The sequence below is a fragment of the Salmo salar genome, chromosome 06 (assembly GCF_965601325.2).
Source record: "Salmo salar chromosome 06, fSalSal1, whole genome shotgun sequence".
Classification (NCBI taxonomy): domain Eukaryota; kingdom Metazoa; phylum Chordata; class Actinopteri; order Salmoniformes; family Salmonidae; genus Salmo; species Salmo salar.
In genome coordinates, this window is record NC_138296.1 from 14,891,551 (window position 1) to 14,914,629 (window position 23,079).

Consider the following 23,079-nt stretch of genomic DNA (forward strand, 5'->3'; position numbering starts at 1 on the left):
CAGTATAAGTAAGTGTGGACTCAAAATGAGTAGGATGAGGAATGGAATGAGTTGAAGATGACTACTGATAAAGGAGTTGGAGGAGGAATGAAATGAGTTGAAGATGACTACTGATAAAGGAGTAGGATAAGGAATGGAATGAGTTGAAGATGGCTACTGATAAAGGAGTAGGAGGAGGAATGAAATGAGTTGAAGATGACTACTGATAAAGGAGTAGGATGAGGAATGGAATGAGTTGAAGATGACTACTGATAAAGGAGTAGGAGGAGGAATGGTGAAGAATTAGTTGACTAGTGACAAATTAAGAAAAAAACTATGAAAACCCCACAGCACCTCAATAGACCTTATAGTGGTTTATTAGTAGACAGTCTCATGAAAACCCCACAGCACCACACTAGACCTTATAGTGGTTTATTAGTAGACAGTCTCATGAAAACCCCACAGCACCACACTAGACCTTATAGTGGTTTATTAGTAGACAGTCTCATGAAAACCCCACAGCACCACACTAGACCTTATAGTGGTTTATTAGTAGACAGTCTCATGAAAACCCCACAGCACCACACTAGACCTTATAGTGGTTTATTAGTAGACAGGCTCATGAAAACCCCACAGCACCACACTAGACCTTATAGTGGTTTATGAGTAGACAGTCTCATGAAAACCCCACAGCACCACACTAGACCTTATAGTGGTGTATGAGTAGACAGTCTCATCCATATGAGTGAAAGGTGGATAAAACTTCATCTTATGCTCTAACTAAGCTGTTTTATTCTGACTCTGTCCTTACAGAACTCATACAGAGAGTTAAAGAGGAACATAAAGCCAGTCTGAAGCAGAAGTTTAACTTTGTGTTTGAAGGCACTGAAGAGGAAGAAACTTCCCTGAACAGCATCTACACACAGCTCTATATCACATTGGGAGAGAATGAAGGAGTTAATAAAGAACATGAGGTTTGGCAGATTGAATATACATCCAGGAGAGAAACATCATCATACACTCCAATCAACTCTAATGACATATTCAAACCCTTAGCTGGACAAGAGAAAGAAGAGAAGAGACCCATCAAAACGGTGCTGACAAAGGGCATTGCTGGCATTGGAAAAACAGTCTCCGTGCAGAAGTTCGTCCTTGACTGGGCTGAAGGAAAGGCCAATCAGGATTTGGATTTCATCTTTGTGCTCCCTTTCAGAGAGCTGCATTCAATCAAAGATGATGAGTTAAGTCTTCATGGACTTATAAATGACTTCCACCCTGAACTTACAGAGATAGAAAACGCAAAGATATATGCTACGAGCAAAGTTCTGTTCATCTTTGATGGTCTGGATGAAAAGCGACATCCACTAAAATTCAATACCAAGAGGGTGACTGATGTTACAAAGACAGGTAACAATGTAGATGTATTGGTGACAAACCTCATTGAGGAGAAGCTGCTTCCCAAAGCTCTGATCTGGATAACCTCTAGACCTGCAGCAGCCAATCAGATTCCCCGTAGATACATCAACCTGGTGACAGAAGTACGAGGGTTCGATGAGCGACAGAAAGAGGAGTACTTCAAGAAGAGGGTCAAGAATGGGGAAGTGGCCAGAAGAATCATTGCACACATTACAACATCAAGAACCTTCAAAATCATGTGCCACATACCAGTCTTCTGTTGGATTTCCGCTAAGGTTCTTGAGGAACTGTTGAGAGAAAATGTGAATGGAGAAATCCCTACAACTCTGACTGAGATGTACACTCACTTTCTGCTTATTCAAATACAGCTGGCACAAAAGGATCCTGGGCATGAGAGAGATAAACAGAAGATCTGGGAATCAAATAAAGACTTCCTTCTGAAACTGGGAAAGCTAGCGTTTGAACATCTGGAGAAACGCAATCTCATGTTCTATGAGGAAGACCTGAATGAATATGGCATTGACATCAGTGAAGTTGCAGTCTACTCTGCGTTGTGCACAGAAATCTTTAAAGAAGAGAAGGTGTACAAAAAGAAGGTGTACTGCTTCATGCATCTGACCATTCAGGAGTTTGTTGCTGCCCTCTTTGTTTTCCACTGTTTCACAACCAAGAGCCTCAAGACGTCATCGAGCCTCAAGTCTTTCCTGATGGAAGGTTCAGAACCATATCTCAAAGCTATCTTGGAGAAGGAGCCTGTAGACCTTCCCTTAGATGAGTTGATGGAGATTACCATGTACAATTCTGTGTCTAGAGAAAATGGAGAGATGGACATGTTCCTCCGCTTCCTTCTTGGAATGTCTATGGAATCCGTTCAGTGTCTCCTACAAGGCCTGCTGCCAAAGACAGAGAACAGTTCAGAGATTGTTAAAGAAATGAAGATAATACTTAAGGAGATGGATCTAATTGATGTGTCCCCTGAGAGGTGCCTCAATCTCTTCTCTTTGACTGAAGAAGTTAAAGACCATTCCCTACATGAAGACATTCAGAGATATCTGTCAGAAAAGGAAGCAGACAGAGAGCTCTCACCCGCTCATTGCTCAGTTCTGGCCTATGTACTTCTGATGTCAGAGAAGGTGTTGGATGAGTTTGTCCTGAAGAAATATAAAACCTCCCAAAAGGGGTTTTTCAGACTTCTTCCAGCTGTGAGGAACTGCAGAAAGGCAATGTAAGAAAGATCGTCAAAATTCACACATACCAAATAACAATGAATATACTGAATTGTTATTATTTTCATTACCCATTAACTCTTTGACCCGAACTGCAATAAGCATGCTTTTGAGAAATCAGCATAGTCTGTATTTGGATGGCTGTTAGTATGGAACATATGCACTGGTGTAGCTCAGTTTCTCCGGACCCCCATAAAGTCGGCATTTGGGACCCCCCCAATGATGTGGTTATCTTCGGTAATATGGCACGACCTTGATCAGATAAAGCTTTTGTGCTGCGTTTTTGTGCACAACTTGGTCTTACCTTTTGTTTATCCATCTTGAACAACGCACTCACTCTCCAGCCGAGTCCGACCTGATTCACTAACTTTTTTTTTTACTTGATAGCCAATTAACTGAGGAAGCAGAGGCAGGCAACAATTAGATGCATGAAAACGATATTGTCTGATTCACCTACCACCCATGTAGATTGGACACCACGCTTGCTACATGTGGAAATTAAAAAGGAGGGTTACTGTCAAAATTATTTGTTTAACTATTTTTTTAAATTCAGACACAGTGTGAGATGACGGGCGCATGGGCCCCCAGAGTATACTAGGCCCACTTGATCTCGCATGCCCAACTATAAGAGGAGAGGAAGGCTACTTAACTGAATGTTATTTTCTTAGCCAGGCCTATCTTTCCAAAGAAAACACAATTTAATGATATCTCTATTTGAGCAAAATAAGTAGTTTTTGTGATCACAAGAAAATCCTAATAATTTAGGTAAATAGCGCCACAGTCAGGGAGAAAAATCTGAATGTTCAATCATAAAGTGAGAACAATTAGTTTCCCTGGCTGATATGGCTGCTACTTTAACAGTAAAAAAATCATTTCCAACCCTAGAATATAATTTCTCAACTGAAAACTCTCAATTTCTACTGGATATCCCCTTTAAAGCTGGAATCCGCACAGCGCCACTGTTCACCCCAATACCTTTATTAGTGTTTTTGTTTTGTTTAAGAAATGGAGGAGAGGAGGGTCCGGCAGCGTGTTCTATCGCGTCTGCAATGATGTTGGGGGAACAAAACAGTGTTCGTTGTTTGAAGTAACTTCTTTGTTGTTGTAATATCCCAAAAGCACGTGGCAGTTTCACCAAGAGCGGACTCCAGCTTTAATGGTATAGACGTTCTAGCGTCATGCTTTTTTGGCCTGAATGTTTGGCACTCTGGGGGCCTCAAGTTGAATGTTTGGCACTCTGGGGGGCCTCAAGTTGAATGTTTGGCACTCCCGGGGCCTCAAGTTGAATGTTTGGCACTCTGGGGGGCCTCAAGTTGAATGTTTGGCACTCCGGGGGCCTCAAGTTGAATGTTTGGCACTCTGGGGGGCCTCAAGTTGAATGTTTGGCACTCTCCAGGGTTAATAAAGAAAAATCTAAAACAATTACTGTGTATTTACAATCCCCTTCTCCAAATGGATTACTCATTTACCTAGCACTTGTCAATTTATAAATTACAGTGCATGGAAAATGCTTTTATTTCTATCGGAAAAAAAGAAAGTAGATGCTTTTTCAAACATTGAACTTTTGGGGTGGCAGGTAGCCTCGTGGTTAGAGCGTTGGGCCAGTAACCGAAAGTTTGTTAGATCGAATCCCTGAGCTGATAGGGTAAAAATCTGTCGTTCTGCCCCTGAACAAGGTAGTTCACCCACTGTTCCTAGGCCGTCATTGTAAATAAGAATTTGTTCTTAACTGACTTGCCTAGTTAAATAAAGGTTAAATAAAATACAAAAATTCCACTTGGAACCGTCAGGTTTGCTCGACCTTATTCATGGTTTCCTCACGCGTAAAGGTGGTGGAATTAAGTTAAGGGCAGAATACGGCATATTTGTAAACACATCTCCACCACACCTTCATTTATTCAAGCTCCACCTCAAATGAATAGTGGGTGAATAGCATTCAAGGTCAAAAATACTCAGAGAAAAGCACATAAAAAGGGAATAACATTCCATTTAAGCGCGCTTAACTCGGGGCTTGTGTGCAAACAGAAATGATGGAGAACTGTGCAGATCCAAATCCTCACAGGAATAATTAGGGCAGCAGGTAGTCTAGCAGTTAAGACCGATGGACCAGGAACTGCAAGGTTGCTGGTTCGAATCCCTGAGTTGACTAGGTGAAAAGCAAGGCCCTTAACCCTAATTGCTCTTGTAAGTCTGCTAAATGACTCAAATGTAGGCTAAATGTCATTTTCCTCTGTTTCTGCAGATTTGAAGGCGTTTATCTGGATAGATGGTACTGTGCAACGTTGGCCTCAGCTCTCCAGTTACCAAACTCACCATTGAGAGAACTGCACCTGATAGATTCAATCTGGCTGGATTCAGAAGTGGATGTGCTCTGTACTGGACTGTCTAGCCGAGACTGTAAACTGGAAGCACTGAGGTAATTGAAGAGATTATTTATTTGATTGATTAAAATAGAAGAAAAAAAATGTATGTCAGCAAGTGCCATTGAATGATGAGGTAACATTTTCTTTCTTGTATGTGTTAATATTTTCTTTGTCACTACAATGACCATTTAGGCAAACATTTGCCTCAAATTGACTTATGCCGCGTTCACGTGCTAGTAGCAACTAGGAAACTCTGAAATCTTTGACTTGCTAACTGGTTGTAGTTATACGCATGCCGCGTTCAACTAGTTAGCAAGTCGGAAATGTAATAGTTTCCTTGTTCTGACTAGCACGTGAATGCGGCATTAATCGAGCATCTGTTGCAATTATGCAAGATTTTAGTTCTGGTTGTCCAAGATTACATGTTACTGCAAACCATGTGCTAATGCCACGCCGAAACAAACTTTCTCATTCGTCGTCGCATCAGTCTGGTGACAGATGCTACGATACCAGTTATGTTACGTGCATCTGTCCACAAGAGGTTAAGTAACATGTAATTACACGTACATTTATAATAGCATGTCTCACAAAAAAAATCTGCCTGTTGATGAAACAAGCTGCCTTAAAATGCATTATATCTGCAATTGCAGTCTCTGCGGGAATGGACTCTCAAACGAGAGACGTGATCATTTGGTCTCGTCTATGAAAACAGTTCTCAGCTGCAACCTGAGAGAGCTGGGCTTGAGTAACTTCACACTGCAGGATTCTGTAGTTGAGGTACTCTCTACTGGACTAGGGAGTCAACACTGTAAACTGGAGATACTGAGGTCAGTAGTTTTTCTGTTAGTACATTCATTTGGACTGTGAATTCAAAGTCATTCATTTCTTTGTCAGGGGTTGTTTGATTTACAAAATAAATGCAGGCATTTGATTTAGCATGTTGATATCTTTGAATTACAAAAAAAATGCATGTTTTAATAAAATGAAATACATCTTGTGTACAGGCTGAATCGAAATACACTACATGACAACTTCTGTGAAGTACTAGTCTCAGCTATCAGCTCAAATTCCTCTCATCTGAAAGAGCTGGACATTGTTCACTGTGACCTGATCGATTCAAGAGTGGAGCTTCTCTCCACTGGACTCAAAAGTCCACACTGTAAACTGGAGAAATTGAGGTCAGTATGTTTCTTGTTCTCAGGTTTGTATTACCTGATGGATATAGCCTGATTTATGTTGACTGATCTCCACATTCAACTCCACACTTTTAATGTTAAAGAAATTTTATGGAGGATTTCTAAAACATCCCATGGATGTTGTGGACAAGCAGTGATCAGGGAAAGTTATACCAAATTCCAAGACACTAAGTACATATTCCTTAGAGCAAGGTGAAAATAATTAAGAGGGATGTCATTAAGAGGCCAATGTTGATTTTAAGACAGCTACAGAGTTCAACAGCTGATATAGGAGAAAACTGTGCATGGATCAAAAACAGATCTGGGACACAGGCTAAAAGGTTTGGGCCAAATCCAACAAAACAGGTAGCTGAGTAAAACATTTTCAATCGTGGTGGTGGCTGGCAGGGACTGGAGAATATCTGTCTTCATATTTTTCTTTGAAATGTTTCATTTAGGCTCTATCAATGTAATCTCAATAACGCAAGTTGTGAAGCACTGGCGTCAGCCATTAAGACCATCCCCTCACACCTGAGAGAGCTGGACCTGAGTAACAACGACCTGAAGGATTCAGGCGTAAAGCTGCTGTCTACTGCCCTGGGGAATCCCCACTGTAAACTGGAGACTCTGAGGTTGGTAGGCTACTCTCTTTTCTATGTTTTGTTATTATATTGATTGAATAATAACGTTTGAAAATAACAACTCATTTGCATATACATATGGGCTTAATTTAATAAATTAGCATGAAATGACTCTCTATCTGTCACGAATCCCACCGAAGGTGGCTCCCCTGCCTGCTCGGGTGGCGCTCGGCGGTCGTCGTCACCGACCTACTAGCCGCCGCTGATCCTTTTTTCCTTTTCGTTTGGTTTGTCTTATTGGTTGCACCTGTTCCTCATTTGTCTTTTGATTTTGGTTATTTAAGCCTGGTTAGCCCGCCCAGTGTTGTGCGGGATTATTTAGCGTCAGGTTGTGTTTTGTATTTGGATGTGCTGGCGATCTACTACTGTTCTATTTTCATGCATGCTGTGCACCTGTTGTTTGGGCACTTTGCATTTTTCACACCCGTTGTGTTGGCGTCGATCGTGTTGTGTTTTTATTGAATAAACACACAGTTCCTCACCTCTGCTCTCTGCGCCTGACTCCTACCACCACTCCTAGCAACAACTGACAGAATCCCGCACTTGCTATGGAGTCAGCAGGAGCAGCCTCCCCTCCTCTCCCATCGATGGAGGAACGGGTCCTTCACCATACCGCCATCCTCCACCGAATCGGCTCAGCGATGGAGCAGATGATGGAGAGGATGGACCGATGGGAGAGGAGTGGCCTCCCTACCGCATCCCCAGCACCAACTCCTCCTCCACCATCTACCCCTCCACCGACGTCCGGACCCGGAGCCCTACGCCTGGCTCTCCCCAGGGAGTACGATGGAGCGGCGGCGGGGTGCCAGGGGTTCCTGCTACAGTTGGATTTGTACCTGGCTACCGTTCATCCAGCTCCCTCCGGAGAGGAGAGCGTAAGCGTCCTCGTCTCCTGCTTAACGGGACGTGCCCTGGAGTGGGCCAACGCAGTGTGGTACGGCCCAGACTCGGCAAGGGATCACTACCCTGAGTTCACCCGCCGGTTCCGGGCCGTGTTCGACCACCCAGCAGAAGGCCGGGCGGCGGGTGAAAGGCTGTTCCACCTGCGTCAGGAGACGAGGAGCGCACAGGACTTTGCTCTGGAGTTCCGGACCTTGGCTGCTGGAGCGGGGTGGAACGACAGGGCCCTGATGGACCACTATCGGTGTAGCCTCCGGGAGGACGTCCGCCGTGAGCTAGCCTGTCGGGACACTACCCTGTCGCTAGACGAACTAATCGACATGTCCATTCGTCTTGACAATCTGCTGGCTGCGCGCGGGCGTCCAGACGGGCCCCTTTTGGTTCCACCTCCAGGTCCTCCAGCTCCCATTCCTATGGAGCTAGGGGGGGCCGCGTCCAGGGGAACCGGAGGAGGAGGCTCCCCTTGTATCCAGTGTGGTCGGAGAGGACACACTACCGACAGGTGCTGGGGGAGCTCCTCTGGGAATCGGGATGGCAGGCGGAGCACTCCTCGTCCATCTCAGGTGAGTAAGCACCAACCTCACCCAGAGCTCCCTGTTGGTCACATGTTCGTTTTAGTAACTTTCCCCTTGTTTTCTCCCTCTTTCCAGCATAAGGCGCTAGTCGATTCAGGCGCAGCTGGAAACTTTATGGATCGTGGGCTCGCATTAAGGCTAGGGATTCCCCTGGTGTCATTGGACCAACCTTTCCCCGTGCACTCCTTAGATAGCAGACCATTAGGGTCAGGACTGGTCAGGGAGGCCACGGTGCCACTGGACATGGTAACGCAGGGGGATCATGGGGAACGGATTAGTCTCTTCCTCATTGATTCTCCTGCGTTTCCGGTGGTGCTGGGGATTCCCTGGCTGGCCAATCACAATCCCAATATTTCGTGGAGACAGGGGGCTCTCAGAGGGTGGTCAGAGGAGTGCTCAGGCAGGTGTAAGGGAGTTTCCATCGGTGCGACGACGGTGGAGAGTCCAGACCAGGTTTCCACTGTGCGCATTCCCTCAGAATATGCCGATTTGGCTATCGCCTTCTGTAAAAAGAGGGCGACCCGATTACCACCTCATCAACGAGGGGATTGCGTGATAAATCTCCAGGTAAACGCTGCACTTCCCAGGAGTCACGTGTACCCATTGTCACAGGAGGAGACGTTGGCTATGGAGACATATGTCACGGAATCTCTGAGACAGGGGTATATTCGGCCCTCCATGTCACCCGTCTCCTCGAGTTTCTTTTTCGTGAAGAAAAAGGATGGAGGGTTGCGTCCGTGCATTGATTATCGAGGTCTAAATTCCATCACAGTAGGGTTCAGTTACCCACTACCTCTCATCGCTACGGCGGTGGAATCATTTCACGGCGCGCGTTTTTTCACGAAACTGGACCTCAGGAGCGCGTACAATCTGGTGCGTATCCGGGGAGGAGACGAGTGGAAAACCGCATTTAGTACCACATCGGGCCACTATGAGTACCTCGTCATGCCGTACGGGTTAAAGAATGCTCCAGCCGTCTTTCAATCCTTTGTTGACGAGATTCTCAGGGACCTGCACGGACAGGGGGTGGTGGTGTATATTGACGACATCTTGATTTATTCCGCCACCCGCGCCGCGCATGTCTCCCTGGTGCGCAAGGTGCTTGAGCGACTGCTGGAGAATGACCTGTACGTCAAGGCTGAGAAATGTGAGTTTTTCAAACGAGCCGTTTCCTTCCTGGGGTATCGCATTTCCACCTCGGGGGTGGTGATGGAGGATGACCGCGTAAAGCCGTGCGTAATTGGCCGACTCCGACCACGGTAAAGGAGGTGCAGCGGTTTTTAGGGTTTGCCAATTACTACCGGAGGTTTATCCGGGGCTTTGGTCAAGTTGCTGCTCCCATTACCTCACTGCTGAAGGGGGGTCCGGCGCGCTTGCGCTGGTCAGCAGAGGCGAACAGAGCGTTCAGTCGCCTGAAGGAGCTGTTTACCGTCGCTCCAGTGCTGGCTCATCCGGATCCCTCTTTGGCATTCATAGTGGAGGTGGACGCGTCCGAGACTGGGGTGGGGGCCGTGCTATCACAGCGCTCGTGCACGCCACCCAAACTCCGCCCGTGCGCTTTCTTCTCTAGGAAGCTAGGGCCGGCGGAGCAGAACTATGATGTGGGGGACAGGGAGTTGTTAGCTGTGGTCAAGGCTCTGAAGGTGTGGAGACATTGGCTTGAGGGGGCAAAGCACCCTTTCCTCATCTGGACTGACCACCGTAATCTCGAGTACATCCGGGCAGCTAGGAGACTGAATCCGCGTCAGGCCAGGTGGGCCATGTTCTTTACCCGTTTCCGGTTCACCATCTCTTATCGGCCAGGTTCACTGAACACGAAGGCCGACGCACTGTCCCGCCTATATGACACCGAGGAGAGGGCCATCGATCCGGCTCCCATTCTTCCGGCGTCGTGTTTGGTAGCTCCGGTGGTGTGGGAGTTGGACGCGGAGATCGAGCGGGCGTTAAGGTCGGAACCTGCACCATCGCAGTGTCCGACAGGGGTTCAGTACGTACCGCTTGGTCTCCGTGATCGATTGATTCGATGGGCCCATAATCTCCCCTCTTCGGGTCACCCTGGGATCGAGAGGACAGTGCGGAACCTGAGGGGGAAGTACTGGTGGCCCACCTTGGGTAAGGACGTGCGGTTTTATGTTTCCTCCTGCTCGGTGTGCGCTCAGAGCAAGGCTCCTCGACACCTGCCTAGAGGGAAATTACACCCCCTTCCCGTTCCACAGCGGCCGTGGTCACACTTATCAGTGGACTTCCTCACTGACCTTCCCGTATCACAGGGGAACACCACTATCCTGGTCGTTGTGGATCGGTTCTCGAAGTCCTGTCGTCTCATCCCGTTGCCCGGTCTCCCTACGGCTCTGCAGACTGCGGAGGCCCTGTTTACCCATGTCTTCCGGCACTATGGGGTGCCCGAGGACATCGTTTCTGATCGGGGTCCCCAGTTCACGTCCAGAGTTTGGAGGGCGTTCATGGAACGTTTGGGGGTCTCGGTCAGCCTGACCTCGGGTTTCCACCCCGAGAGTAATGGGCAGGTGGAGAGGGTGAACCAAGAGGTGGGTAGGTTTCTAAGGACGTATTGCCAGGACCGGCCCAGAGAATGGGCGAGATACGTGCCATGGGCAGAAATAGCCCAGAATTCTCTACGGCACTCATCAACCAACATGTCACCGTTCCAGTGCGTGTTGGGCTACCAGCCGGTCCTGGCTCCATGGCACCAGAGCCAGACCGAGGCTCCTGCGGTGGAGGATTGGGTGCAGCGCTCGAAGGACACCTGGAGAGCCGTCAAAGACGCACTTACAAAGGCGAGTGGACGGCAGAAGAAGAGCGCTGACCAGCACCGCAGTGAGACCCCTGTGTTTGCACCAGGGGATCGAGTCTGGCTCTCGGCTAGAAACCTGCCCCTCCGCTTGCCCTGCCGGAAGCTAGGCCCGCAGTGTGTAGGGCCGTTTAAAGTCCTGAGGAGGATAAACGAGGTGTGTTACCGGTTACAACTTCCATCTTACTACCGTATTAACCCCTCGTTTCATGTGTCTCTCCTCAGGCCGGTGGTGGCTGGTCCCATGCAGGAAGGTGAGGTGCCGGAGGTTCCTCCCCCCCCGCTGGACATTGGGGGGTCCCCGGCGTATAAAATACGCGCCATTCTGGACTCCAGACTTCGGGGGCGGGGCCTACAGTACCTCGTCGACTGGGAGGGGTACGGCGCGGAGGAGAGGTGCTGGGTACCCAGGAGGGACATTTTGGACCCTCCACTACTGAGGGAGTTCCACCGCCTTCATGGGGATCGCCCTGCGCCTCGTCCTCCGGGTCGCCCTCGAGGTCGGTGGCGGCACGCTGCGGGAGCCGCGCGTCAGGAGGGGGGTACTGTCACGAATCCCACCGAAGGTGGCTCCCCTGCCTGCTCGGGCGGCGCTCGGCGGTCGTCGTCACCGACCTACTAGCCGCCGCTGATCCTTTTTTCCTTTTCGTTTGGTTTGTCTTATTGGTTGCACCTGTTCCTCATTTGTCTTTTGATTTTGGTTATTTAAGCCTGGTTAGCCCGCCCAGTGTTGTGCGGGATTATTTAGCGTCAGGTTGTGTTTTGTATTTGGATGTGCTGGCGATCTACTACTGTTCTATTTTCATGCATGCTGTGCACCTGTTGTTTGGGCACTTTGCATTTTTCACGCCCGTTGTGTTGGCGTCGATCGTGTTGTGTTTTTATTGAATAAACACACAGTTCCTCACCTCTGCTCTCTGCGCCTGACTCCTACCACCACTCCTAGCAACGACTGACACTATCCAACCAACTCTTTCTAAGGTATCGGCCCACGAGAATTGTTAACTGCCCCATCACAATCTCCTGTCAACTTTTACCATGGCTTTTATCCAAAGACATACGACATTAGGCTACTTATTCATGATTGGTGTCATCTAGGGCTCTATTCAATCTGTCAAAATGAAGCATTACAGATTCCTTGAAAGAAATGTGAAGGTGATTTCCGATTCCGCTAACATGCAGCTTTTAACGTGAATGCATTATCCGCTCAAGCAGGAACATAGCCTTTACATTTCAATCCTGCTGTAAACATTTTTAGTAGCCTATGGTCGGGTAAAACTTTGGCCTTTTATAAATGCATTTCATGCAATTCTACATCATTTTACATGACTGGAGACTTGGGCAGAAACTTTTGTTTTTATACCGCACAAATGATTGAAATGGCAGGCTACTTTGACACTGACAAACTGACCGAGGTACAGATGGTTTTATATTCACACATTCAGACATTCAACAGACATTCAGCAGACATTCGCCAAAAGCAATTTAAAAATGTAAAAATCAATAACTAATTCACCGTTTGTCACAGAATCATCAAACTTGATATGATTTATTCTATAAATGTCTAACATACTTTTACAACCTTTGTTTTGAGGAAAGATTTCAGTTTAGATTTTTATAGAAATACATCAAATCTATATGATGCCATTTAAAGCGGTATAAATCAATAACTAATTTACCGTTTGTCACAGAAACATCAAACTAGATATGATTTATTCTATAAATGTCTAGCATACTTTTACAACCTTTGTTTTGAGTACAAATTCCAGTTGACTTGATAGAAATACATAATCTATCAAATGCCATTTAAAGCGGTATAAATGAATAATGTTTTCACTGATTATGACAGAATCGTCAAACTAGGTATGATTTATTCTATAAATGTCTAGCATACTTTTACAACCTTTGCTTTAAGTAGAAATTCCAGTTTTGATTTGATAGAAATACATAAAATCTCAAATATTGCCTTTAAAGATGAAGAAATCAATAACTAATTCAGTGATTGTCGCAGAAAAAAGTGAAAATATGCATTTATTTGCAATAACTTTAAATAAATTTTAATTTCAAGTGCAATTTGTTCTATATGAAGTTGTACAATATTTACAATCTTAAATTGTATGCTAAATCAATGTTTACATTTTTAGTGCAACAGATCAACTCAAAGTTTATTTGTCACGTGCGCCGAATACAACAGGTGAAGACCTTACAGTGAAATGCTTACTTACAGGCTCAAACCAATGTTGCGGAAAAAAGGGGGGGTGTGTGTGTGTGTGTGTGTGTGTGTGTGTGTGTGTGTGTGTGTGTGTGTGTGTGTGTGTGTGTGTGTGTGTGTGTGTGTGTGTGTGTGTGTGTGTGTGTGTGGGTAAGTAAAGAAATAAATAAATAAAACAACAGTAAAAAGACATTTGAAAATAAGAGTAGCAAGGCTATATACAGACATCGGTTAGTCAGGCTTATTGAGGTAGTATGTACATGTAGGTATGGTTAAAGTGACATTGCATATATGATGAACAGAGAGTAGCAGTAGCGTAAAAAGAGGGGTTGGCGGGTGGTGGGACACAATGCAGATAGCCCGGTTAGCCAATGTGCGGGAGCACTGGTTGGTCTGGCCAATTGAGGTAGTATGTACATGGATGTATAGTTAAAGTGACCATGCATATAAGATAAACAGAGAGTAGCAGCAGCGTAAAAGAGGGGTTTGGGGGGGGGGGGGGCACACAATGCAAATAGTCTGGGTAACCATTTGGTTACCTGTTCAGGAGTTTTATGGCTTGGGGGTAAAAACTGTTGAAAAGCCTTTTTGTCCTAGACTTGGCACTCCGGTACTGCTTGCCATGCGGTAGTAGAGAGAACAGTCTATGACTGGGGTGGCTGGGGTCTTTGACAATATTTAGGGCCTTCCTCTGACACCGCCTGGTGTAGAGGTCCTGAATGGCAGGCAGCTTAGCCCCAGTGATGTACTGGGCCGTACGCACTACCCTCTGAAGTGCCTTGCGGTCGGAGGCCGAGCAATTGCCGTACCAGGCAGTGATGCAACCGGTCAGGATGCTCTCGAAGTTGCAGCTGTAGAACCTTTTGAGGATCTCAGGACCCATGCCAAATCTTTTTAGTTTCCTGAGGGGGAATAGGCTTTGTCGTGCCCTCTTCACAACTGTCTTGGTGTGTTTGGACCATTCTAGTTTGTTGTTGATGTGGACACCAAGGAATTTGAAGCTCCCACTACAGCCCCGTTGATGAGAATGGGGATGTGCTTGGTGCTCCTTTTCCTGTAGTCCACAATCATCTCCTTAGTCTTGGTTACGTTGAGGGATATGTTATTCTGGCACCACCCGGCCAGGTCTCTGACATCCTCCCTATAGGCTGTCTCGTCGTTGTCGGTGATCAGGCCTACCACTGTTGTGTCGTCAGCAAACTTAATGATGGTTTTGGAGTCATGCCTGGCCATGCAGTCGTGGGTGAACAGGGAGTACAGGAGGGGACTGAGCACGCACCCCTGGGGAGCTCCAGTGTTGAGGATCAGCGTGGCAGATGTGTTGCTACCTACCCTCACCACCCGGGGGAGGCCCGTCAGGAAGTCCAGGATCCACATTTTAAAGTAGTTAAAAGTCACAACAGTTATGTATTTATACGTCTCTAATTTAACAGCAAAGAGGCCCCTTCCAATCATTTTCAATTTTGGCTTTGTAAAATTCCTTCTTTGTCATCCTCAGACAAGCTGAATGGTACCATCTCCTGAGGTAATAGATTCACCTGTTCAACACTTACAGCCAAATGTTTAATACCCCGGGTATTCCCAGAAAACATTCTGGAGAGTCTATAGATTCAGTGGTCACTTTATTAGGTACAGCCCCCTTTGCATCTGGAACAGTGTGAATTCAAAACAGTTGATGAAACTGGGAAAGGAGATAGACTGTTCAAGTTTTTAAGTCCAGTTGGAGTTTATTACAGTCAGTACTTTTCTGAGTCACAAAAGGCCATCACAGACTGTGCTATTTGCAAATCTTTTAAAACATCCAGAAAGACAGTGGTCCTAGAAGGGCATTTATACTTTAAAATACATATTTTATGTAAGTGGATGTGGATGAAAGAATTCTGGCCTAGTTTCATATTTGTTTCTTTACCTCCAACTCTATATATCCAAGTGAGCCTATGAGGACCTTGGGGATCAGATTTACCATTATACCCATTGATCAAACGTATAACAGACAGACACTGCTCAAAAGGAGTTGTTTGTGATATCTACACTCAGTTGCCACTTTATTAGGTTCACCACCCTATTCACCAAAATAAATTGCTCCTACACACACCAAGTCCAGTGGTCTTGGCTTGCTAGACACCAAAGCATGCAGAGAAGTATTCAGGTATTCTGTTGCTGTTTGTTTGAACTTTAGAATGTGCAAAATGAAAGTTCTTTGTTTCTGGCCATTTTGAGCCTGTAATCGAACCCACAAATGCTGATGCTCCAGATACTCAACTAGTCTAAAGGCCAGTTTTATTGCTTCTCTATTCAGAACAATAGTTTTCAGCTGTGCTAACATAATTACAAAAGGGTTTTCTAATGATCAATTAGCCTTTAAAAATGATCAACTTGGATTAGCTAACACAACGTGCCATTGGAACACAGGAGTGATGGTTGCTGATAATGGGCCTCTGTACGCCTATGTAGATATTCCATTAAAACTCTGCCGTTTCCAGTTACAATAATAATTTACAATATTAACAATGTACACTGTATTTCTGATCAATTTGATGATATTTTAATGGACAAAAAAAAAAGGCTTTTCTTTAAAAAACAAGGACATTTCTAAGTGACCCAAACTTTTGAACGTTAGTGTATGTTATGGTTCACTCTTAGTTTTCCACTGTGGAATGTCCATGTTGATCCTCTTGGTTGTCTTGGTCCTCTTGATCCATCCAGCTGTTCTTTGTTAGTCAGACCTGACCCCTTCATCCCGTAGTTTTTTCCTGTAATCTAATTGAATATGGCTGAAGATGCAGAATTTTATGCCAGGCCCCTTCTAACAGGGTATAACAGACTAGTTAGAACTTTGACCACATGCCCTCTAGATGGTCTACATGCCCTCTGTCAAATCAAAACTGGATTTTTTCCACAAAACAAAAGTTGTAAAAGTATACTAGACATTTATAGAATAAATCATATCTAGTTTGATGATTCTGTGACAAACGGTGAATTAGTCTGTTGAATGTCTGTTGAATGTCAGAATATGTGAATATAAAACCAACTTTACCTCAGTGACAAACTGACAATCTGAGATTAATAAAACTACCTTGTCTTGAATCCATCAACAGCCTAGGCCTAGGTGTGTGGAGAGACACATTGTAGGCTACAATATGAGGAGGAAATTATAGTCCTAAAAATGTTTTTCTTGTTTCACTGACTCACCCAATGGTGATGGCGATTTGCTTGTGCCAAATGCCCCTCTCTCTCTAGCCTAAAGCATATTTTATTGAACTAGGCAAGTCAGTTAAGAACAAATTCTTATTTACAAAGACGGCCTCCCCGACCAAACCCTCCCCTTACCCGGATGATGCTGGGCCATTTATGCGCCGCCCTATGGGACTCCCGATCACGGCCATTGTGATACAGCCCGGGATCTAACCCGGGTCTGTAGTGACGCCTCTAGCACTGAGATGACAAGCATTTCATTACACCCACAATAACATCTGCTAAACACGTGTATGTGACCAATACAATTTCATGCAGTGCCTTACACCGCAGTGCCACTCAGGACGTCTAGTGTGTATAACATGTACCCGACTGTAGGCTATTCCTTGTTATTTGGCTACAATCCACAGCTAGGCTCAATAGTTAAATATATATAAATATATATATATATATATATATATATACACTGCTCAAAAAAATAAAGGGAACACTTAAACAACACAATGTAACTCCAAGTCAATCACACTTCTGTGAAATCAAACTGTCCACTTAGGAAGCAACACTGATTGACAATACATTTCACATGCTGTTGTGCAAATGGAATAGACAACAGGTGGAAATTATAGGCAATTAGCAAGACACCCCCAATAAAGGAGTGGTTCTGCAGGTGGGGACCACAGACCATTTCACAGTTCCTATGCTTCCTGGCTGATGTTTTGGTCACTTTTGAATGCTGGCGGTGCTTTCACTCTAGTGGTAGCATGAGACGGAGTCTACAACCCACACAAGTGGCTCAGGTAGTGCAGCTCATCCAGGATGGCACATCAATGCGAGCTGTGGCAAGAAGGTTTGCTGTGTCTGTCAGCGTAGTGTCCAGAGCATGGAGGCGCTACCAGGAGACAGGCCAGTACATCAGGAGACGTGGAGGAGGCCGTAGGAGGGCAACAACCCAGCAGCAGGACCGCTACCTCCGCCTTTGTGCAAGGAGGAGCAGGAGAAGCACTGCCAGAGCCCTGCGAAATGACCTCCAGCAGGCCACAAATGTGCATGTGTCTGCTCAAACGGTCAGAAACAGACTCCATGAGGGTGGTATGAGGGCCCGACGTCCACAGGTGGGGGTTGTGCTTACAGCCCAACACCGTGCAGGACGTTTGGCATTTGCCAGAGAACACCAAGATTGGCAAATTCGCCACTGGCACCCTCTGCTCTTCACAGATGAAAGCAGGTTCACACTGAGCACGTGACGGACGTGACAGAGTCTGGAGACGCCGTGGAGAACGTTCTGCTGCCTGCAACATCCTCCAGCATGATTGGTTTGGTGGTGGGTCAGTCATGGTGTGGGGTGGCATTTCTTTGTGGGGCCGCACAGCCCTCCATGTGCTCGCCAGAGGTAGCCTGACTGCCATTAGGTACCGAGATGAGATCCTCAGACCCCTTGTGAGACCATATGCTGGTGCGGTTGGCCCTGGGTTCCTCCTAATGCAAGACAATGCTAGACCTCATGTGGCTGGAGTGTGTCAGCAGTTCCTGCAAGAGGAAGGCATTGATGCTATGGACTGGCCCGCCCGTTCCCCAGACCTGAATCCAATTGAGCACATCTGGGACATCATGTCTCGCTCCATCCACCAACGCCACGTTGCACCACAGACTGTCCAGGAGTTGGCGGATGCTTTAGTCCAGGTCTGGGAGGAGATCCCTCAGGAGACCATCCGCCACCTCATCAGGAGCATGCCCAGGCGTTGTAGGGAGGTCATACAGGCACGTAGACGCCACACACACTACTGAGCCTCATTTTGACTTGTTTTAAGGACATTACATCAAAGTTGGAACAGCCTGTAGTGTGGTTTTCCACTTTACTTTTGAGTGTGACTCCAAATCCAGACCTCCATGGGTTGATAAATTGGATTTCCATTGATTATTTTTGTGATTTTGTTGTCAGCACATTCAACTATGTAAAGAAAAAAGTATTTAATAGAATTATTTCTTTCATTCAGATCTAGGATGTGTTGTTTAAGTGTTCCCTTTATTTTTTTGAGCAGTATATATATATATATATATATATATATATATATATATATATATATATATATATATATATTTAACTATTGATACTCTGTGGCTAAATTATAGGCCTTCTCATGGTGTAGGCTATTCTGAACGATTTAATTTCTTTCTGAACAGAGAGCAGTAATTATACAACTTTGTCAAATGTATTTCAATTTATCATGGAGTGCTGCAGTTCGTTCAGAACCCTTCGCGACTATGATTTTATAAGGAAATAAACAATGAAGTGCAACGCTGGAGAGATGAGAGTTGCAGGCTTATGTCTATCAGAGCAGAGAGGGAGAGAGATCATAGAAAGTGAATCTCATTCTACTTATGTGAGAGATACTGGCGCGCTTCTCACACAGCCACGACTATGCGTTGGTCTCAAACATAGGTTACAATGTTGCGCAAACCATAGAATCTACTTTTTCACATTACGAGGCAACTCGAAAGAACTTTGATCGCTTTTATTAGAATTTTTACATTGCAGAAAGTTATTTTTCATGCCAGGAGAGGTTTGTTTACTTACTTAGTTTACTTACTTACTGACTATTGTCCCCATGGGGAAATTTTGTTGCAGTGTCATGTACACATTTAAAGTGGCGTTTAAATACAAAACAAAATTGACAATACAACTTTCATAACAGTTACGTACCAATAAAAATAATAATAATAAATAAAATAAAAAGACTAGCCTGCTGGCCTTACTGAGTCGATGGGAACATTAGCCCGAGCTATTTAGGAGGGATATCACACCTGGCACAAATGATTGTCTAGTTATGTTTTGCCTGCTGAGGGGTGCCCTATACCTGCGCCCAGAGGAGAGTAGTTCAAAGTCCGGGTACAGGGGGTGGCTTGGGTCTAAAATGATTTTGTGAGCCTTACGGAGGGCCCTGATCTTAAAGATCTCATCCAGGCCTGTCTGTTTGACTCCAAGTACCTTGCTGAGGGCCCTGACCTTAAAGATCCCATCCAGGCCTGTCTGTTTGACTCCAAGTACCTTGCTGAGGGCCCTGATCTTAAAGATCTCATCCAGGCCTGTCTGTTTGACTCCAAGTACCTTGCTGAGGGCCCTGATCTTAAAGATCTCATCCAGGCCTGTCTGTTTGACTCCAAGTACCTTGCTGAGGGCCCTGATCTTAAAGATCTCATCCAGGCCTGTCTGTTTGACTCCAAGTACCTTGGGGAGGGCCCTGACCTTAAAGATCTCATCCAGGCCTGTCTGTTTGACTCCAAGTACCTTGCTGAGGGCCCTGATCTTAAAGATCTCATCCAGGCCTGTCTGTTTGATCCCAAGTACCTTGCTGAGGGCCCTGACCTTAAAGATCTCATCCAGGCCTGTCTGTTTGACTCCAAGTACCTTGCTGAAGGCCCTGACCTTAAAGATCTCATCCAGGCCTGTCTGTTTGACTCCAAGTACCTTGCTGAGGGCCCTGATCTTAAAGATCTCATCCAGGCCTGTCTGTTTGACTCCAAGTACCTTGCTGAAGGCCCTGACCTTAAAGATCCCATCCAGGCCTGTCTGTTTGACTCCAAGTACCTTGCTGAGGGCCCTGACCTTAAAGATCTCATCCAGGCCTGTCTGTTTGACTCCAAGTACCTTGCTGAGGGCCCTGATCTTAAAGATCTCATCCAGGCCTGTCTGTTTGACTCCAAGTACCTTGCTGAGGGCCCTGACCTTAAAGATCTCATCCAGGCCTGTCTGTTTGACTCCAAGTACCTTGCTGAGGGCCCTGACCTTAAAGATCTCATCCAGGCCTGTCTGTTTGACTCCAAGTACCTTGCTTGCTGTGGTAATAATCCTTCTCAGCATATTTCTCTGGTTGACAGTGGCATTGCCAAACCAACAACAATACAAAAAGTTAAAATACTCTCAATAAAAGATTTGTAAAACCGAGTCGATATAGTACAGTCTACATTAAAAGATCCCAGCTTTTTGAGAAAGTACAGTCTCTGTTGGCTCTTTTTGTAGGTCAGGTCTGTATATTTACTCCACTGAAGCTTATTGTCCAAAAGGACACCCAGATATTTGTATTCCTCTACAATTTCTATAGTCTGACCTCTGATGGATGTTGCAGAGGTAAGTGTTGTACGCTTCCTGAAGTCTACTGTATGCACATCTCTTTGGTCTTGTTGGTATTGAGGACCAAGTGTGATTCCTCACACCACTCTACAAAGTCATCAAGGACCGGGCCATGATGTTCCATGAGGTACCGGATCTGGTCAAATAGGTTCCAGAACAAAACAGTCTAAAACGGAGAAGCTTAAATGAAGCACTGCTTAAACACAAGGCAGAAATGTTTTGTACCAAAAATTGCACCCAACAGTTGTGAACATCAATATACATCGCTCTAGAATTGAAGAGAACCAATGCATATTTATTAGACAATAGGAGAACGATAACAAATTGCGCAATTGATTTGGATTTTTCGTGTCAGCTTTCTTTTCTGACTGGCGAGTTTGTTTAGGCTACATTATCATCTAATCAAACATCAACAATGTTATATCCCACGAACGGGAACACTTACTGTAAGTAGTTGCTGTATCGGTGCGTTTAATCCCCATCGATAAATCAATTATGATAAATAAACACGTGGGTCCAAACTTTTTGTCCCATGTCTACGATTTCCGACGATACCCCCATCCTTTTGAGACATAGTTTCACACTTTTCTCCGATAGTAAAGTACAGGAGAAAAGGTGGTTTGCACAGGTAATCCTATGAATATTGTCTGTTTCTATTTTGAAAGCAATCCTTTGGCAGATAGGTGTATCATAAAGTGGGCGTGTCTTGAGCCTTGCAATTTGGTCTCATGTCTGAATCTGCTGTGAGCGATAAAAGCAGGATTTAAGTGCCAAGGATCGTCATTACCTCTCCTTGCAGGCTGCCATTCTGTAGAGTCACAGAGGAAGGCTGTGATTCTCTGGCTTCAGCACTAACGTCAAACCCCTCCCACCTGAGAGAGCTGGACCTGAGCTACAATCACCCAGGAGATTCAGGAGTGAAGATGCTCTCTGCTACAATGGAAGATCCAGACTGTAGACTGAAAATCAAGTAAGTGCAGTTGATGAAAATAATGCAAGATACTCTATTAAGACCTTTGAGTATATTCACACTGTCTGTTCTCCTGCCTCTCACACAGTATTGACCACAACGAAGAGTGCTGGGTGAATCTGGAGCTGCTGAAGAAGTGTAAGAATGCATTATACTTGACATGGTACAAAAGTATTATACTACACATAAACATTGTTTTAAAATCGTTTGACAGCCCATGTAACAATACACTCCTGATTTAATCCAGTTGATCCTCTCCTCTTACCTCTTCTCTTGTCTACAGATGCCTGTGATCTCACACTGGACCCAAACACAGCAAACAAACACCTCTCTCTGTCTGAAGGAAACAGAGCGGTGAGATATGAGATTGAGGAACAGCCATATCCTGATCACCCGGAGAGATTTTATGACGCTTTTCAGGTTCTTTGTAGAGAGGGTCTGACTGAGCGTCATTACTGGGAAATGGAGTCAACTGATGACGTTGTTCTCGGCGTGACGTACAAAGGAATCAAAAGAAAAGGCAGCATCAGTAATGACTTTGTCATTGGACACAATGACAAGTCCTGGTGTATGGAGTACAAAACACATTTCTGTCATAATGGCGCAGATATTGAATTCCCCCCCTTTAGGGACCCCTCCAGGCACAGAATAGGAGTGTATCTGGACTGGCCGGCCGGCACTCTGTCCTTCTACACGGTCTTCTCTGACACATTGACCCACCTGTACACATTCCACACCACATTCACTGAGCCCCTCTATCCAGCTTTTGGACTAGCCGGCTGTAACCCTTGCTCAGTGTCGTTGTGCCAGGTAGAGTAGCCTTTTCGGTCCTGGAGGAACACCTGGGTCTCCATGACAACAGTCACACACACCATCCTGTTCTAACCGTGTGACTTGATGGCGTTGACAGTGGTCATGAATTCAGATATGGACATGAATAAATCACAGTTGTCGTGAGAGGATTATATTGTATTCCTGTGACTGTACATCCGTGTTCTGTAAAAAGCCTTTGACTTTGAATACGAGATATTTTATTGTTAAGTGTGATCAAATTATTTGTAAATATTACTCGTTTGTTAAATGTGTTGCATCATACAGGAAACATAACACACCTGTCTGTGTACAGGAGGCCAGAGTTTCTCAAGAGAAATAAAGCTTTGGTTTAGACACTAATTTAATTTTAGCATTGACTGATATTGGTCAATGTTGGTGGTGAATATTGAAGTGAATTTGGTGGATGGCCAGATAGAGGTATAAACACCCAACATTCTGGACCAGATAGAGGTATAAACACACAACCTTCTGGACCAGATAGAGGTATAAACACCCAACATTCTGGACCAGATAGAGGTATAAACACACAACCTTCTGGACCAGATAGAGGTATAAACACCCAACCTTCTAGACCAGATAGAGGTATAAACACACAACCTTCTGGACCAGATAGAGGTATAAACACCCAACATTCTGGACCAGATAGAGGTATAAA

At 45.3% G+C, this 23,079-nt stretch overlaps 1 protein-coding gene across 1 annotated transcript; it reads left to right on the forward strand.

The window, feature by feature from the left end:
* The first annotated feature begins 241 nt into the window (after window positions 1-241).
* Window positions 242-22,763, forward strand: LOC106606377 (NLR family CARD domain-containing protein 3). Its single transcript, XM_082976133.1, has 9 exons — window positions 242-274; window positions 732-2,620; window positions 4,864-5,037; window positions 5,635-5,811; window positions 5,989-6,162; window positions 6,618-6,791; window positions 21,420-21,590; window positions 21,679-21,728; window positions 21,874-22,763. Exons 1-9 carry the CDS (start codon window positions 242-244, stop codon window positions 22,407-22,409), a joined length of 3,378 nt encoding a protein of 1,125 aa, XP_082832259.1. The 3' UTR covers window positions 22,410-22,763.
* The last annotated feature ends 316 nt before the right edge of the window (window positions 22,764-23,079 follow it).

Bases quoted from the DNA above. Each gene is read 5' to 3' on its own strand.
- LOC106606377 (XM_082976133.1), top strand. From the start codon at position 242: ATGACTACTGATAAAGGAGTAGGAGGAGGAATG. The intron at 6,792-21,419 runs GTTGGTAGGCTA...CTCTCCTTGCAG, and splicing joins TGTAAACTGGAGACTCTGAG to GCTGCCATTCTGTAGAGTCA. The intron at 21,591-21,678 runs GTAAGTGCAGTT...CCTCTCACACAG, and splicing joins GACTGTAGACTGAAAATCAA to TATTGACCACAACGAAGAGT.